This window comes from Camelus ferus, chromosome 3 (assembly GCF_009834535.1).
Source record: "Camelus ferus isolate YT-003-E chromosome 3, BCGSAC_Cfer_1.0, whole genome shotgun sequence".
Lineage (NCBI taxonomy): Eukaryota > Metazoa > Chordata > Mammalia > Artiodactyla > Camelidae > Camelus > Camelus ferus.
Genome location: NC_045698.1, coordinates 88,953,109 through 88,973,131, shown reverse-complemented (window position 1 = coordinate 88,973,131; position 20,023 = coordinate 88,953,109). Strand labels below are relative to the sequence as shown.

Here is a 20,023-nt window from a genome sequence, read left to right as displayed (position 1 = left end):
AAAAAGAAAAATAGGGATAGAAAATATTAAATGCTTGCATGTCTGCCAAGTGCAAATGGTTATAGTAAATTTAACTCTGGAATTTCCTGACTTTTGTGTTGTTAAAATTATAGGTTTTACTCAACATTGAAAGAGTCCTTTCCATTTAATTTCTCTATATTAAAATTTTTAAGATAATTGTAGAGGGTAGAGAGAATTGGAAAGAAGATTCTAGAAGACATAAATAGCTCATCACACAATTTCGTTAAAAGTATTCCTTTACAGAAGCTCAACATCATTGTTTTAAATCTTCAGTATTTTATAACTTGTAAATAATTTGGTTTTATTTGTCTTGGACTAACAAAAGATAACAAAATGTTTCTGCCATGAGTAAAGAAAAAAGAAAGAGAAAGAAAGGAAAGGAAAAATTCCTGCTGGTGGATAGCTACTCTTCTCCAGAAGTATTATTTGGTGATGCAGACCAAAAATTTAAACTCATATCATTTGACCATGTTATCAGTAACTTTGATGTATTTTGAGATAGAAATAGCTTCTGTATTGTTGTCTTAATGTTAAAAAGCACTGTGATGGAATTGCCCCTTGCCACCATTACTTCATGCCTGAGTTACTCCAAATGAGTGTTTAGAAAGATGCAGTATTGATTTCCGGCAAAAGAAGGAACCATTTATTAATTGCTAGAATAGTAACCTTTTAAAAAATGCTATTATTCTCCCTAAGTGGAAAGAAATCTCTTAATTAAAAAGTTCCTTTAGTGCCTATTAATGTTAACATACAGAGACTATTTTAAATGTGCTTCAATAACAAGAAGAAAAACGGACTAAGACCTATATATAATATAATCATATATAATCATACTATATGTGTATGTAATCCTAATATAGTAAGACTCTGAAATAACACTAAAATATTGATACTGCATAATAGATAACAGGCTTCCATCTCTGTACAATGGATGTACAGTGGATCCTGGTGTTTTTCATGATCCTAAAATATTTCCTTCCCTTACCATCTATCCCTTGAGCCAGCGCATCTCTCTTCCTTCCTGTCACATCATACTTTGGAATTGTCTACAGTCATTCCCCACTTTTATTTCTCTGACTTACTCTAGAACCCATTGTAGCCTAGGCAATGGCCTCACCAGTCAGGTGAAATTAATTTCAACAAGATCACTAGGGGACTTTTCCCATTCTTTATTTTACTTGACATTGCTGCAAAAAAAAAAAAAAAAAAAAATTACCTATCTGCAGTTGGCTCCCCAGAGTGGAACACAGATCTCTCCTGAGCCGCTTGCCCTTGTGTGCCCCTGCTTACCAGGCAGGCATGTTTCAGACGATCCCCCCGTTTTCTCAGCAGCATGCGCAGACCGAGTCTTTTGCTTCTCTACACCCAGTCCACATGTACCTTACCAGCATTTCTCAAGAACATCATCTCCGTGATTGGTCCAATCATGCATTTTCGAGCTCAAGACGTGAATCAGGGTAGCACTCTTAATACCTTCCTTTCCTGACACACCATTTTTTCAGCAAGAACTTGGATAGATTCTACATCCTAAATGTATTTTGAATCTATCCACTGCTCTCTGCCTTTATCGCCAAGGTCTCTTTTCTGGATTACTGAGACAGCTTCCTATGAGGTCTCCCTGTCTCCCGCTCGTTCTACTGAAATCTTTTTTCCACGTTGCAGCCACAGTGATCTTTCTAGAACACAGATTTGGTCATGTCACTCCTGAGTCCCCCATTCTTGGGGTAAAGCATGTCATCCTCTCTTTACATCTCTAGCTTCGTTTCTTTCTACCCTCTCTGTGATTCAGACACACTGATATTTACTTGTTCCTCAAATAATTCGCGTTCTTTGTTGTCTTGTCATTTTGTGTGTGCTCTTCCCTCTGCTTGGATAACAATATGCCATTTCATTTTCATAGCCGGTTTTAGACCTGTTTGTCTGTTATGTTTCAGCTTAACTGTCACCTTCCTGTGGAAGTCTCTCCTGGCCCGCTCCTCTCCTGCGTTCCCTTGTCACCCGGCACCACCCCTGCTTTAGTGTTTACTACACCATATTGTCATCGGGTGTAATTTAGGTCTTCTGGCCATCACAGCTGGCTTCTGGGGAAGGAGTCCAGCAAACCCCTGGTTTCAGCTGTACTCACTGCTTAGCAATTCTATTTCTGATCCAAGGAAGTGTTCATCTTGTATTTTGAAGCCAGCTGGGTCTTTTTGTTTTCTCTTTTTGTACGTTATCTGTCGCTGTTCCATGTTTGCAGCAGAAAGGAGGTACCAAAGCATCCTGACTAGACACCAGAATCTGCACGTTTAACAAGCTGTCCGGGTGATCCTTATGCGCATTGAAGTTTTGTAACACCTGCACTCTAAGTTAAAGACCGACGCTATTTGACATGAACTTACTCAACCTCAGATTCCCTCTGATTCCCTCTGTTACTACATCCTCAGTTTCCATTTCTCCTGCCTTTGATGAAGTGTCTTCTCATCTTTCCAGAGTGACTGTTCCAGCTCTGGGCTTAGTTCTGTCACCTTTCTAGACTCCTGCTAACTCTCGCTAATAATTAGTTTATTTTCTAGCCTGTATCTCTTTTCTTTCCTGAATCTTCCTCTTCACCTACAGTCAAGGCCATCCTAAACCACATTAACACAGACCCTCTCTCCACCAGCTCTTTACTCACCTCTCACTATTCTATTTCTTTCTTTCTTCACTAATGTTTTCTAAAAGCTCAGCTTGTACCAGCAGTCTTAAATTCCTCAGCACGTATTTATTTCTTAACCTTTTATAAAACTGCCTCTTTCTTCCTGAATCCCTTATAGCATTTGCTGTTCTTGGTTACTTTGTTTCTTCTTGGGTATAGTTTCTTGGTGTGTTAGTTTTCTCTTGCTGCTATAACATATTACCATCAACTTAGTGGCTTAAAGCAACACAGATTTATTATCTTATACTTCTGGAGATCAGAGGTTTAACATGAGTCTCATTGGGCTGGAATCAAGGTGTTGATAGGACTGAATTCCTTATTGAGTGTCTGGAGGAGAATCCATTTTCCAGACTTCTACAGCTTCTAGAAGCTGGCCTCATACCTCGGCTTGTGGCCCTCTGTCATCTTCAAATCTCACAGGGCAGCTTCTTCACATCTCTGCATCTGACACCTCTGCCTCCCTCTTCCATTTATACGGATCCTTGATTACAATGGACCTAGGACCAGACAATCCAGGATAATCACCCCATTTCAAGATCAACCAATTAAAAATCTGAATTCCCCTTTGTCATATAAACTAACATATTCACAGGTGCCCAGGATTAGGACTCTGATATCATTGATGGGCCACGAGTCTACCTCCCACACTTGACTTCTTTAAAATGTATGTAGCCTTTCAGGAATTCTGGTGACCTCTCTTTCCTTTTTCTTTATCCTCACTTGCTTTTCTTGTTTCAAGTGAATATGCCTCCTTTGTAACTATCTTTAACTAATCTTTCCTGCTGTTCTGTTCTCTTCACTTTATATTCTCTATCTTACTGATTTTAGTCACATTGATGGTTTCAACTCTCTTATCCACAGATGCCAAGTTCTAAGGATTTACCCTGGATTTTCAGCTGTTTTCTAGACATTATTAGCTGGAAATGTTAATAATGAAGCCATCCACTTTCCCCAAAGTTTTTCTTTCCTCACTAATTTTATCATTAGTATTAGCTCATTTATGAAGCCTTACTGTCCCTTACTGTCCTCATTCTTGGTTTTGACTTTCAGGATAGATATTCCCTTTATTTATTCTTTGCTCTCTTGGCCCCACCCTCATTAATTGGAACTTAGACCCTGCCTTGTCCCTGAGTCCATTCTTACCCCAGCACTGTTCTTTATCAGCTTCTGGCACGTACCATTATCAGAAGTGATGTTCCTCTTTCTCCTGCTGAGTGATTTGGTTGCTCTTCGCTGATGCAAAGCAAGGGCAGAGAAGGGTGTTCTAACTTTCTAGTTATATCTTCTACTCCCCTATAAAAACCCTCAATTCATGGGAAATGGTTCATTCCTCATCCACTAACTGACCACTTCCAAATAATTGGCTCATAGTTTTCCCCATCTTCTCTGCATGTTGAAATCCTGCCCCAATTTTTAGGGTCTTTTATCAACTACTGTGTCCTCCAGGAACTTCCTGTTTCACATAATTCAACTGATAGCATATTGTTAAACTTCTTTGGTGGGATCTATCATATTGTGCCTTGTTTTAAATTTATCTCTGTAATATATTATAAGCTCATGATGGTTAGAGATTATGTACAGCCGATACATGGTATGTGAAAAATCAAAGGCCTTTAATCAGCAATTACTTAATGAGTCCATGAATGAACAGTAGATGCCCAATTAAATATGTTTATTTAACTTAAGGAAAATTGAGACTTGCAAAGAATGAGTAGCATTTTCTTTAATATCTCTTATGAAAAAAGACGCAAATTTCCTCAAGAATGTACCAGCACACTAAATCGAGCCACACAGAAAAATGATTACATATCATTATCAACTGGGATTTATCCCAAGAATGCAACTTCGTTCAGCATCTGAAAATCAAGTAATGTATCATATAACTAGAATAAAGGACAAATGCCGTATGGTCATCTGAACATGTACAGAAAAAGTATTTGAAAAAATCTGACACCCTTTCATGATAAAAATGATCAACAAATTAGGAATAGAAGGGGACATCATCAGCCTGATAAAGGGCATATATAAAAACTACAGTTAGCATCATACTTACTGGCAAAAGAAACGCTTCCTCTAAGATCAGGAATAAAACAGATGTTCACTCTCACAACTTCTATTAGACATCGTTCTGGAGGTTCTAGCCGGGGCAGTTAGGAAAGAAAAGGAAATGAAAAGTATCCAGGTTGGGAAGGAAGAAGTAAAATACCTATTTGCAGAGGACATGCCTCTAGTGGATAAGGGGTCAGCTGAGATGAGTCAGGTAGCCACTGAAGTGGGGAGAATATCCTCTAAACAGCTACTTAGACCCAAGAAATGGTTCAGCAAGGTTACTGTGATAGAGTATCAACATACAAAAATGAGTCATATTTCTATAGACTAGCAGTGAACACTCTGAAAATGAAACTAAGAAAAGAATTTCATTCACAGGAGGACCAAAAGAGTAAGTGCTTAGGAATAAATGTAACAAAAGGAAGTGAAAGGCTTGTACACTTAAAACCACAAAACCTTGTTGGAAGAAATTGAAGATCTATGTAAATGGGACGATATCCTATGTTTGTAGATTAGAAAACTTAATGCTAAGATGGCAGTATTTCTCAAATTGATTTATAGACTGCAACACAATCCCTGTCAAAATCCCAACTGGCTTTTTTTTTTTTTGCAGAAATTGAGAGTCTGATCCTAACGTTCATATGGAAATTCGTATGCAAATCATGTGTCAGATATGGGACATATATACAGAGCTCTTACAACTTGATTATAAAAAGACAAATAACTTAATTAAAAACTAGGCAAAGTAATTGAATAGATATTTCTCCAAAGAAGATAAAAAGAAGCAGTAAGCAAATGAAAATGTGCTCAAAATCATTAGTCATTAGAGAAATTCAAACCAAAAATACAGTGTGACACCACTTCACATCATTATAATAAAAAAGGTAATAATGAGTGTTGGCAAGGATGTGGAGAAATCCGAATCCTCATCCACTGCTAGTGGGAATGTAAAACATTACAGCTGCTTTGGAAAACAATTTGGCAGTTCCTTAATAAGTTAAATATAGAGTTATCATATGATGCAGTGATTTTACTTCTAGGTGTATATACCCAGATGAAATGAAAACATAGGTTCAAAGAGAAATAGTGCTCAGGTGTTCATAGCAGCTTTACTCATAATAGCCAAAAAAGGAAACTAATTTGAATATCCATCAACTGATGAATGAATAAATAAAATGTAGTATATCCATACAGTAGAGTATTATGCAACAGTAAAAGTCAATGAGGTACTGATATATGTCACAACATAGTTGAACTTTGAAAAAATGGTGCCAAGTAGAAGAAACCAGTCACCAAAGACCATATATTTTATGGTTCCTTTATATGAAATGTTTAGTACAGGCAAATCTATAGAAACAGATTAGTTATTATTAGTTAAGGGGTAACTATTGCATAGGGCTTGGGGGGAGGCAGGCAAGGGGACTGCTAATGGGGTGGGATTACTTTGGCTAGAATGAAAGAGCTCCAAAATTAGGTTGAAGCCATTCTTGTACAACCCTGTGAATACCAAAACCTGTTGAGTTCTGAACTTTAAGTGGGTGAGTTGTATTATCATGCAATTATTATATTTCAGTAAAGCTGTTTATAAATATACAATGAAATTCTGAGAACAGTTGATATACACCATGCTTTCAAAATCTGAAAAAGGGAAAGCAGGTATTAATTTTCCATTACAACTTTTATCCCTATTAAACTTGAAAATAGGTAGTCATTTATTGTATTTAAAATTTAGCTATACATTTTCCTGATTTCAAATAGTATAGTAATTAATAAAAATTCACAGAAATATTTACTTCTTTTCTATACATAAAATATTTTACAGAATAGGCCAAATACATTTGGTTCCTTGGCTTTGATGGAAAGAAGATATTCTATTAGCACTTTTTTTTTATTTAAGTATAGTTGATTTACAATGTCTATGAGTACTTTTTTAAAACAAAATTTCTTGTTTTACTTGCTCTAAGTTCTCTGGGACATAATTGTTACATTTATGTATGATGTGTACATATTGGAATTGACAGAATCTCTAGAGCAATGTTCTTAGAATTCAGTGATATCTGAGATCACACTTAGCGCTACTTATCAAATTATTCTTTATATTCTGCTTACAGTAAGATTTACAGTAAATGTTGTAAATGTTGGTTGACAAATATGAGGTTATGTGGTTTGGCAGTCAGAAATCTGTCAGCTGGTTTTGCTTAGATCTAGTTTTCTTTTTTGAAAAACCTGTGTTTGGCTTCTTCAAATTACCAAACGCTTTCCAGCCCTTCTCTTTCTTTACCCTTGCATGGCACACTGAAGACCCCCTTCTTTTTGACACCATGCTGCCTGGTCCTTCCTTCCCAGACTCCTGTACTGGCTTCTCTTCCTTTGCTTTCCCTTAGATGGTAGTGGTTCTCACAGTTCCTCCCTTAAGCTCAGTTCTTTTCATTGGTGTGTCTTCTTTGGAAATGGCCTCTATTGCTACAACTTCAAAAGCAATCTACAGAGTTGGTGATAAGCCACAAACTTACATCTTTACCCCCTGACTTCTTGACTGAGTTTCAAATTATTAGTTGGAATCTCTGCCTGTTTCTCTAAAACATTTCATACTCAAAATGTCCCAAATTCAACTTAAAATCAAGGTAAGTTCTTCCCTCTGTGTCCCGTTTTCTGTTAATAGCACTCCTATTAACTGCCTTGTCAATCAAACTAGAAGTTCAAGACAAAGTCCTGCCGATTTCTCCTAGAATCTCTTGACTGTCTCTTCCTCATCGTGCAACTTACTTCAGGCTCTCATCACTTATCACCGGACTGTTTATTGTCTATCTACATTAAGCACAAGGATTGTCTTTCTGAAATATTAACTTGCTTATGTAATGTTCTTGTTTAATTTAAACCTCTTCATAGACACCGTAAATCACTTCAGAAAAAAAGCCAAAGCTCTTGGGAAGGTTCCCCAGGACTCAGCCTGTGGCTAACTAGCTAAGCTTATCTCTGTCAACAATTCTGGTACACTTTTTATTCCTCAGCTGTGCTGTATTTTCAGATGTATTCACCTATGCTGTTTTTTGCTTTCATTTGTTTATTTTTTAAACTAATCTAAGGCTGACTGTATTCTACTTACTTTAGTAATTAATTCAGAACCCCAGGCTTCCGTCAGTCAGCATCCTGTCCTGTCTAGAGGAACCATTCAAAAGTCAGCGTGTGACTCAATTTGAGACATTAGGAGAAAAGCAAAGACTTGGTAGGTGCTCCTGCGGACAAGTTCTCTTTCTCTTAGGAGAGAGCCCCTGGAAGAAACACCCTGCCTTCCTCCAGATGTCCCAGTCAAAGGGCCAGCCTAGGGCTGCTACAGCCATTTTGCTTCCATCAGGGAAGGCAGCCTTAAGAATGAAGTCAAAGCACAGAGGAAGGCGTAGCTGAGCATATTTCAGAGAAACTGAGCAAGCGACATTGCCTTGAAACAATCCTAAATTCCTTGACACTTCTGGACTGCCAGATATGCAAGTTATTCAATTTCTGCTTTATGCCAGCTGGGATCAGTTTTTCTATGGCAGACCAAAGCCTCCAAACTGATCAATAAACTTTTTTAAAAAGAGCTCAAGGGGAGATGGGCAGAGGCACATTAGGTCTGCAGAGCATGAATGAAAATGAATTCCCATTAAGACTGCCTTTTCCCGTGAATAGCCTTGCCACCGTTAGGCACACTTGTTAGTACCTGTCTAGGCAGTATATGCTATATATTTGTGAAGACACTCCTTCCAAGTCTGATTGTGACATATGGTCTTGAAGAATTAATATTACAAAAGACCTAAATGCAGACATTCTTCTTAACATAAATGTTAATGCTAAATTTAAATTGATGGATAAATATTGGGCACAACTACATTGAAAAGCAGGGTGTTTTGATCAGTAAAAACCAAAACACCAGGCATTTTAATTTTTAAAATTTTAGGGGACATTTAGCCCAAAAATAAATGAAGAACATTCCTGTTTTTCATATAGAGTTCTTAAATACTTTACTGAGAGCCTTTTACATATAATTATTTTGAAGCTAACCTTTTAAGGTTTTTATTTAATTCTAGGGCAAATTGTGAACCATGGAGTTTTTGTAAAATAAAATATTTAACAAAAAACCCCACAAATTTAATATAATTCCATGTGTTCTATGTTCCAGGGTTCTTTTTTTCCCCCTTAAAAAAGAAAAATGTCTACCAACTTTCCATTTCTACTCTTTTTGTTGTCAGGAAGGCTGTTTGGAAGCAGAGAACAAAGAAGTTCTTTATTATGAAAGGAAATGCCTGAAAATAAGAGTTTTAAATAAATAATACTTAAATGAAGGACTTAAGTTTCCTAATTTTTAAGAATTTAGATCAATCTGGGCTTCATAAGTACCTTGATTGTTGGTATAACTTTAGATGTAAGAGGATCAGAAGGCAAGTTTTGGTCCATCACTTTTGTGTTGCTTGCTGCTTTATTGTATGCTATTCTCTCTCTCTTTTTTGTCTTCCTTATCTAGAAGTGATTATCAGTTTATTTGGTGATTAACGTATAGCTGTTCTAATTTCCTTTCTCTTCTGAATCCACATTCAGTTTTACTAAGATACACTGCACTAAGATAGCAACGCAAGATGCAACAGATCCTAATTTTGCACACATGGTTTCATTTCGTTGGATTAAATCTGATGGTAACTCATTCACCACATTATATATTTGCTCCTTATGTAACCAATTCATGCTAGAATTTTGATCTCTCTCGGGGAATTGGTAGATTATGATTTGTACCACTGTGCCTTCAGTGTTAAGCCTCAAATGAAGATATTATTTCAGAGAATGTCTGAATCTGGTAACTTTTTTTAGAAGAACATTCCAAGACGACACAACCATATAGCTGTTTCATGATACAGCTTGTAAGCAAGAATGACTTGTCAGAATAAATGGTGGGAAAAAAGAATGGATAGGCCAGTAGAGGAATTCAAGAAAAGCTTTGCTAACCATTCTTAACTGTGGGGTTTTGAATTTATTTCCTTGTATTTACAACTTTTATAATTATAATTTTTTCTGTGTTTTTTCTGTATATATTTCCTGTGTATAAACATATTGATTTGTTTAAATATATATGTATGTGTGTATGTGTATGTGTGTGTATATATATATATATGTATGTATATATACAACTAAAAAATAAACTGAAAGCTCAAGTTTACTTTTGGGGAATCATCTATGGTTATGGCTTTTATAATTGTTTCCTCTAGTCACTGGTCTCTGCTAGCTCTGTTCCTTAAAAAGGACAGCTAACTCCCAGGCATCTGTGGCTGGGTTTTCCTCACAATGGCTCATTTCCTCTTAAATGTATTAGCAAGTAGCTGCCAGTGTACCTAACTGTAGCTTTGTTTGACTTTCCACCTCTTCTACCTCTCTCTGCTTATTGAACTAAAAGAAAAGTACATTAAAGCTTATATAAATGGCCAGGTTTTTTTGGTTTAGGGAAAGTTTAAAAGAAAGCAGACCTTTCATTAATATGAAAGGGAGTGGGCTAGCCCCAACATTGAGGAAGTTAACTGGATAAGTGCAGGGAGGTACAATAGGAAAACTGGACACTTCCCAACGCCAGCCCAAGTTTGCCCTTTGCCATTTCTCTGTATTATTTTAGACTTGAAGTTAATTCCCAGAATGTCAAATATACCCATAATTCAGATGTATGTACAAAAACACATCCTGAAGCCAAAATTTTAAAAAAAAATGTATTTGCCACCCTCCACTGGTTCAAATAATTAATGTGAAAATTAGCTATAAATTTTTAAATGTAGTAATTTCATATTTTAAAATGTAATCCCTCTTCTATGTGTTTTTTTTTTTTAAGTCTCTAGTAGAATAATTCCCTAATTGATGTAGAATGGAAACTAAAACACTGACATCTTTACTTATTTCCAATTTAAATTGCATTTAGGGGGAAAAAAAATATATAGAGTTTTGCTTTAGTTGGCCTTGTTTTACTGCCATGGGAGTTTCCCTTCATCTCGGTTCCCATAGATATGTGTGAGAAATTCTTTAGGGACTGAAACAAGAGTACCTTCAGGGTTATATGATCTGACCTAATCAACCATGAGTGCTCTCATACTCTTTTTTAAAAATCCCTTTTAAAAGCTATTTAATGAAGGCCTTTCTCAATCGTCTTCTCCTCCTCCCCCGGTCAGACATTGATGAGTGCAGCATCATTCCTGGGATATGTGAAACCGGCGAATGTTCCAACACCGTGGGAAGCTATTTTTGCGTTTGTCCACGTGGATACGTAACCTCAACAGATGGCTCTCGGTGCATCGGTAAGCCTCATAGTTTTGAAGGCACAATATACTGTTTTTTTTATGATGACAGAACAGCCCAAACAGGTATAAAGATGGCAACGATTATAAAACCATTGGGAAAATGCCTAAAAGAGTTGTTTAAAATAAATGGTATCACTATTGAGGGACTGATAGACCAGGTGCTCTTTGCAAAAACTTCGGTTTCAGAAGCCATCTGGGTTTATTTTATGCTGTCAAAGTCATTTTTGAAATGAAGAAAGACTTCCTCAAAGGGCCGATCTCGTGGAGTGTTAGAGACCCAAAGGTACGAGAAAGATTTTTTTAAATCTACTTTGGAAGACAGTGTAGTCATTAACGTTTCTTTTGTTGCTGTGAATCATGAATGTGGCCAGTGTCTTATTTACTTAGCAGTTGTTTATTTTAGTGAAAATAGTTATTACAAAAAAGAAATCACATTTAGTTTTGTGTTTTAAGCATATTTGAGTTAAAGCAAAATATATTTGCATGTTCTCCTTTGTTTAAAAAGATAAAACAGTGCTCTCAGTCACGGGTAGGTCATCTATTTTTGAACAAGCCTTAGACTTGAAGAGCACTAAAGATTCGTATAGTACAAGAACTAGGGAAATTAACTCCCCACCCCAAGACTGGAGTTGCTCGGTTCACTAGTGGGTGACCATCTGGGCAGTGACTGTCTCCCATGCCCACTGGGAGGGTGTGTGAGCAGCTGACTGCCAGGGACTTTCTGTATCCAAGTGATGGTAAGTGACCTGGGTTGAGATGGAAATAACAGAGAATTAAGGATGAAAGCTAGAAATCCAAGGCTACCGGTAAGAAGGCCTGGATTCACTTGGGCATAAAATGTGTTGACATGCCAGGCGCTATGCTGTGGCCAGCCCAACAGTGAACGTGAGAGATGGAGATCTTGCCTTCAGAGTACTGTGTTGTCATCAGAAATAGTTGTAGTCAACTAGCAATGGCAGTCAAAGAAGGAATGGTGGTAGCGGAAGCCAAGTTAACAGCTACCGTTTATGAAACACATGCCATGTGTAAGGCACTGGACAGCCACCTTACCTCATTATTGCATAGCGGGGAGCCTTGGGCAAGCTATTGACCTCTATATTTCAGTTTCTTCTAGTAAATGTTTAATGAAATATTCCTTATTACTACTATTACTATTATTAGGGAGAGGAGGAGGGTATAGGAGACTGAGGATGTAATCCTCATAATAGCCCTGTGTGGCAGGCATAATTATTCAGATTTACAGATGAAGGAATTGAGGTTAAGAGAGGTTAAGTGGCTTACACAGTGTTGCAGGGCGGATAAATGGAGCCAGGACTTGAATCTAGGTCTCTGCATTTGTGTTACTATGTACCACATTGTCTCCTTACCTTCTCTAAGGGGGCAGAGACCCTGTTCCCAGATATCAAGGTCTCCAGCATGAGTGGCTCACTGCCTCCGTGCTGCAGTCTGCTTTGAAAAGTAAGATGTCCTTTTGGAGCCTCCCTTTTCCATTGTGGAATTACGAGATTTGAATTGACAGTTGTTTGTCCTTTATAAATGAATCAGAATTCTGTTTTACACTAGGTGAAGCGTTATAGAAATGTCCATAAAACGGAGCAAATTAACTCTTTTTAGGGTCAGTGTTGCCAGTTGGCTCACTGCATGGTAAGTCTGATTCATGTAGCATAGTAACAGCTATGAGAATTGAAATTGAGTAGAACTGCCTACACTTGGCTTAATTTTCTTAAACTGTATAGGAGAAGAATGTGCCTACACACACACACACACACACACACACACACACACACACACACACACACACATTCAGGCAGCCATCAGCTTGAACCAGGCATGAACTCAACTCTGTAAGAGAAGGGTCAGTTTGGGAGTCATCACTGAACATCATTGGATGCCGTAGATCCTGGCTTCAGGGAAACTTACACTTTAGAATATGGCTAAAGGAAATGTGGCTGGAGAAATAAGTGAATTTATAACTGTGAAGTTCTGAAAATACCAAAGAAGATGTATGTGTTTTGTTTGGTAGGCAATATGGAGTCATTGAAGGCCTTTGAGAATGAATTGTCCAACAATACAAACTAGACAGAAGGCAGAATTTGCCCTAACAATGTTAGCATTTTATGTCAGATTTCTAAGCTATTTCTTTCTCTCTGATTTCTTAAATTTCTAAATTTTTTTTTAGTCAAACAAAATGTGTCCATTTTTTTTTTTGCATTGAAAAGGAGGCTTATTCTTCATCATATTCAGGTAATCAAGATCCCCAGTGATTTACAGAGTTTGTTTTTTTTCAGTGTCAGATATTTAGTTTACCATTAAAATCGTGATAAGCTGTCTTTACATTTTTGCCTCTTTATATGAAGTTCAGAGCCTTTACCTGGACTTTCAAAGCCCTTTAGTACCAGCTTGTACTCAGGACCCATCTCTAACTGCTCACCACCTCACACTCGCATTTCTCTCATTTCCATACATGAGTACGCTGCCCACAGTATTTCCTCTGCCTGAAGCGTCTTGATTTCCCCCTTCAGTGCTCATTAAAACCCAACTCATCCTTTGAGTCGCCATTTAGATATCACTTTTCCTTTAGAGCCATCCCTCCTTAACCCACATTTTCTTCCTGGGCAAAATCAATCAGCCCTTCCTGTGGTATTTTTTTATTTCCTTCATTTCCGGGTTTATCACAGGGTCACAAGTACTTGTGCTTTACTCGCTGGCCAGACTGTGAGCACCATTAGGTCCTGCCTTACTGCAGCTTTCTGTCCCCTGTGTCTTATATAGTCCCTTCAGTAGAGGTGTGGGATCAGTAAATCTTTTTCTGAATGAACAGACAACCATAAATGAACGAGTGAGATGATACTGAATGTAAGAATTTCACACTGGTTAATGACTGCTGTGCATCCTTGGGCATCCTGCTGGGCATGATGTGACGCACTGAGTTTTGGTCCCCAGTGCTCAGAAGATGAGATAGCCTGCTTGAGCTCCAGAGAGAGGAGGCACAGTCAGTCATGTGCTAAGATTGAGACCCCCATCATTTCAGTATCAATATCCTGACCCAGCAACAGAAGAAAGTCCCTAAGGACGGGAGAATGGTGTTCCAAAATGACAAAACAAATGTTAAAATTAAGTAAGCAGCTTAAATTTTTTTCGAAAAAACTATGTTTCATTTGGGTTAAGTATGTGTTTTCCACATATGAAAAAAAATAGGTCTAGCGTTTTAATATGTAAGACATCTTGGATTTTGATTTTTAAAAATCTGAGTCTGTATTTTCTTAGATTGAATTTATTTATGATTGTTTTATCTATGTCATAGGTATTTCCATGCTGCTTATTTTAGAACCACATATATGCTAGCAGTGATGAGCTGGATGAGCTCAAAACTTTTTCTTTGAGTAGGAAACTGCATGCTATCTGTAGCTTTTATTCTGAGAGTGACATACGCTGAATGCTGCCCTAATTCCTTATTCTAGTTAATGAAAACATCCTGAGTCTACACAGCATATAAAACATCGGTAAACTGCCTTTTTCTTTTATGTGTAGAAAAATAATTTCATATGGCAGGAGAGTTTAACCAGGCATTTAATTATACAATAGGATAGTTTTCCCTATTTTATATTATACTAAATATAAAACTCAAATTCTTAGTTTAATTTTATCTGGTGTTTTTCATCAAGTTTTTTTTTTTTTTTAATATCCAGGAAACAGCTAGCTTCCTTTTTTTAACAAAGAGTACTGACATATGTCAGTTCTGAAAATAGTTGAGCCACACCTAATAATTTTTCTTCTCAGAAGCATTTTTAATAGCACAACTTAATGACCCTTATATCATTTTGTAAGTCAATGTCATTGTAAAGCCCATGGCATTATTAGTACCTAATTTCTACATTGCGGTGTGGTTGAGAAGAGTGACTGGCAGTCAACAATAAGTCCATAAAGAATTGACAAGCAGCAGGGAGCAAATTCTGTCTGCAAGTTAAGGTACCTGCTACTGTTGTATATGCAGAACTAGCTGGGACCCTAAGTGGGGGGCGAGGAAGTGCCAGTTTTGCACAGAAGTGCCAGTCGGCAGCAAGCGACATTCAGAAGATAAGAGATGGCACTTAGACATCCTTAGGGTAGTATGCTGTTGCCACAGCATCCTAGTGCATTTCCTTGAGTTTCACAAAAGTTTCAGTGCACAGTATCGCTATGGGATGTTCTTGAGAAAACAAAACCTGAAAACATATTGGGAAAAATTGTAACATAAGCAAAAGTTTGAGGCAGTAGGTAATTCATTTGCTAAATAATTTCTTAGCCAATAGATGCTCTAAGTCTAGGAGAAAGGCCTGATTGTTACAGTTAAAATTCTCAAGGAAGCGAGCCCTGATGAAGACCTTAAAAGGTGAGTGAGAGCTAAACAAAGGACTAAGGCTGTGCTGAGCGAGGAGAAAGGCGTGAGCAGCACTACAGATGCTGAAAGTGACTGGGCTCAGGCGATGATGAGAAGAGCTTGTCTGGAAAAGAGAGCTGAGTACGAAAGTAGTTGGAGAGAAAACAGGAAAGATGGATTAAGATTTCGATTATATTGTTAAGGCTCTTAACAGTCGTGCTAAGGAGTTTCTGGTTGATCCCGAGGACAGTGAGAGCAGAATTTCTGAGTGGGACAGAGACAAAAATCAGTAGGGGAAAACTGTTTAAAGGAAATGAGGAAGATCTTCAGATAGTGATACAGAGTGATGGTTGGGATGTGCTGTTCTGATGCACCACTGTGTGTGGCGGGCGTTGATTTCGTGTGTGTGTGTGTGTGTGTGTGTGTGTGTGTATTTGCAACACATGCTTGAAGGATAACTCAGAACTCCTAAGAATGTTTAACTAAAGGGGGAAGAGGAGACAGGGATGAAACAATAGATTGAATATTGTTTTAGTTTTAACCTCAAAATCATATAAAAGGTGACTGATAGAACAGGGATAGTAGTTTTAATTAAGAAAAATGTCCTAGAAAGAGAAGGTTAGACAATAAGGAAGAAAAACTTCACTATTTTAAAGGAAGTGAACCTAGGAGCCACATTGGTTCTCTTTCTTTCATTGTTCCTGGTTCTAGTTAGTCTTTTATAATGGAAACATGAAAGCAACCTGAAAGTATTTTCGGAATAGCAAGAATCTGCAGAATTCATCAAATGGAACCCAGGTTGGTCCCAGACCCACAAAGAGGCAGGTGCAGGGCTCTGGTATCGGGATGGAGGCTGGTTGCTATTTGCTGAGCACCTGCTATCCCTGGTCTTCTGACCTGAGCTAACCTCGTTGGTGTTTCCTGGCTGACCCCTCCATTTTTAATGAGCAAAGCTCACTCAACGGGAGACATATATTTTCAAGGTACAACCCTCTGACTTTTACCAAGTTTTCATCACATTGTATAATTAACCATTAGTTCTCTTAAATCAAGTTTAGACTAGATGTCAAGCCATGAAACAAACTCCGATAAGAGTGCCATTATTTTGTTTCAAGATAGATTTATATTTTAATCAGAGGAGATGAATTGCTTCCTCTTTCCCAGTATGGCTTTAAATAAGACTTCATGTAAACCTTGTTCTGGGAGTGTAGTGAGGGTGATAGGGGATTATTAGAGAAATAGACATGTTTTCATTACTTAGGACCTATCAGTCCTACCGTTAAACATATACCAGGCATTAAAAGGATTTTTCCTAATGGTGTAATAAATACTCTTCACCTACTTTGCCCCTAACAGTCCCCTGCTTCAAGGGGTGGTGTGCCTAGACAACTCTTAGTTCCATAGGGCGCCCCTTTTTATTCTTCATATAGCACATTTCCAACTCAGTACTTTCTAAGGACCGTGCAGTTTCAGATACGCAAAGGGAAGAACCTAACTCCTAGCCACTGGTTTGCTTTTGAAATATATTTTTAAAGAGATCTTAACTGTGAGACATCACACCACACTGTGTCTGTATCTCACCATGGTAAGTTTTTGATGCAAAAGATTGGAAGTAGATTGCTTGTCTCCTCCGTGTTATTAGGAGAGACTGGTTGTAGAATTTATGAAAAAAAAGGTTATGATTTACTTTCCAATCCTCTCTTTCTGCCCCTCTACCCTCTCAATAACGAACGACACGGTTTTCTCAAATCCATCTTATAGGGCTGTCTAGAGGTTTCCAAACTGTGTAGAACAGCAGTTATGTATGTTTACTGAATCTGAAGACCCCTCTTTAAACGTCAAAAATGTCTTCAGATCCTTGCGTGATGGTCACTCAGTTTTTTTGAGAAAATACATAATGAAAAAACTACTGGATATTTAGTAGTAATTTTGAATGATTTTGTGTTTCATTTATCACCATGGAATCTCAGTAAGTGGGAATCATAGTAGTGCCTACTTAATAGGAGGTGTTTTTCATTTGCACTGCAGTGTTCAGGGTGAATGCAGATTTGTGGTCCCCACACGGTATCACTGCACACTCCCAGAGTCCGGGACCTGAACGGATTCCTAATGAGTCTCTACTCATTTTGATTCATGTTACCTTATTTCTGATGTGTTGTATTTGATCCATGAGTTGTTTAGAAGTGTAAGGGGTTTCGCTAGTTTGCAAATCTTCTGTGTGGGCTTGAAAAAGTTGTGTTTTCTCTAATTGTTTGATAAATACATCCATTGGATCAAACTGGTTGACCCTACTGTTCAAAGTTTCTCTAGAGCTACTAAATTTTGTCTGCTTATCTATCAGTTACTGAAAGTGTATAAATGTTCCACTGTTAGTAGATTTCTCAATTTTTCCATGTGGTTCTTTAAGTTTTTATTTTATGTATTTTGCTGCTATGTTATAAGGTGATAAATGTTTAAAAGAATGATATTTTCCTGGTGAATTAAACTTTTGTTTTTCAGTGTGTATTGACTGTCTAAAGTTTTTTTTTTTTCATTTTGTTTTTGGTCTACTTCTAAATATTTTTTCTTGCCCATTTTATCTCATATTATTTTACATTATATTTTCTGAATTAGAGAGGAGGTTTTAAATATATGCCAGTTAGATATTTTTCCTATCAGTCTTTGTGCTATTTTTTGTTTTAAAAGTGTCTCTTTTAAACAGCCTAAATCTAAATTTTGGGAGGCATAATCTCATTAAATTCATTTGTATTTATTACAGTAACTGATATATTTATTTTTATTTCTGTTATCTTCTTCTTTGCTTTCTATTTATCTTTTTTTTTTCCATTATTTTTTTCTCTTTCTTGCTTTCTTTTGGATTTATTCAGGTTTCCCTCCTTCCCTAGACCTCATTCTTTTTCCTCTGTTGTTTAAAATTTACATGCTTTACTTTTGTTGTTTTAGTGCTTATCCTGCCTGCTTTAAGATGCTTATGTAAATTAAAGCCTAAAATTAATCTGTACTTTCACCCAAATCTTTAAACAATAAAAGAATATTAGAATGGTTACACTTGATAGCCCTTTCCCAACTTTAAAAAATCTAGCTGTGTGCCACTCCCTGTTTGCAACAAACTAATTATTATTATTACTGTTTGATATTTTAGTGCTTGTCCATGTATCTAACAATGTTTTCCCTCTTTATTCCTTCATACTTTTCAAAACTTCCAATTGGAATCATTTTCTTTTGTTCCTAAAACACCTCTTCTAAAATTTCCTTTAGCAAAAACCTTTGAATAGAAAATTCTCTCTGTGTTTTCCTGCAAATGATCTTAATTCCCCTCTGGAAAGATTGTTTCTTGGGGTACAGAATTGTAGGTGGATAGTTATTTTATCACAGTATACAGAAGATACTATTTCATTGTGTTCCAGCATCCTCTGGCACTATTGAGAAGTCAGTGCTTGGCTTAAATACCATTTCTTATCAGGTAATCTGTCTTTTCTTTTTAGCTGTTTTTAAGATCTTTACCTTTTCTTAATTGTTCTTCAGTTTCACAGTGATGTGCTAGGCTGTGGATATCTTTTTCATTTTCCCTACTTTGAATTTATTAGACTTCCTAGATCTGAGGTTGTCTTGCAAGCTAGTATCTGTTGACTGTTGGCTCTCCCCCAACTGTCTGCTTATTACACTTTCTAGTACTCTTATTAGATGTAAATTCCCTTTTCACACTCACCTCCATATTTCTTAACCTTATTTTAACATTTTCTATCTCTTTGACTCTCTGAACTACACTGAAATAATTTATTCAGCTGTATCTTCCAGCTTGGTAATTATCTTTTCGTCCATGTGCAATACACTGTTTAATATAGTCACTAAGCATTTTATTTAAGTTATGATTATTTTCACTTATGTAATTTTCATTGAATTCCTTGAAGTCTGTTCTTTCACTGTTTGTGGGCTTATTTTCCCTGTTCGCATTTTAAAACTTTTAATTACCTTAAAAAGATTCAATATAATTTAGTTACTAACAGTTGACCAGTTATTGTTAATTTAAAACCAGTTAGTGATTTTCAGAGCTGGTTTGGCCATTCCAGTGTCTGGAGTCTGCTGTTTGTTCAGCTAGCTTTTGTTCATCGAGCCTTGTTTCTTTGTGTGTTGTTTATTTACTTACTTATTCAGTTAGTTAATTTACTGTGAGATATTTCTTTTTTCTGGAGCTTTATCTTGGGAGTTCTTTGAGAACTACATTATTAAGTCCTTGGTGGTATTGGTTTTTGCGAGTAACTTGGAATGTCTCTACCTGGAGACCTCTTTATGTTATATTCTTCCTTTGAAGTTTGTCTGAACACAAACCCAATATTTTGGCATCAAAGCTGTCTGTGTGAGGAAGAGCTTGTGGTTTCAAATTCTTGGGAAGAATCTTTTTTATTTACTCTACCCAGAACCAACGTAGAAACAGGCAAATCTCTTAGCTGTCTTCCTCTACATTAGCCATAAAACAAAGATATAGCAGTTTGGGGCCCCTACTTTATGAGAGGGGTTTCCCATTACATTTTATTTTGGAACAGTGAATCTGGGCTTTTATCTCTTAGGCTCTGGCCCCTGTGAAACTGTTAGAGTTGAAAGTCAAAG

At 37.0% G+C, this 20,023-nt stretch overlaps 1 protein-coding gene across 1 annotated transcript in view; it reads left to right on the top strand.

Annotated features, from left to right (window-relative positions):
* The window catches only part of FBN2 (fibrillin 2), a 207,397-nt gene that overhangs the window by 84,029 nt on the left and 103,345 nt on the right, over positions 1–20,023 (top strand). The window contains exon 8 of the mRNA XM_032476642.1: positions 10,927–11,052. Within this exon, the coding sequence (XP_032332533.1) occupies positions 10,927–11,052 (126 nt within the window). The remainder of the gene's footprint in view (positions 1–10,926; positions 11,053–20,023) is intronic.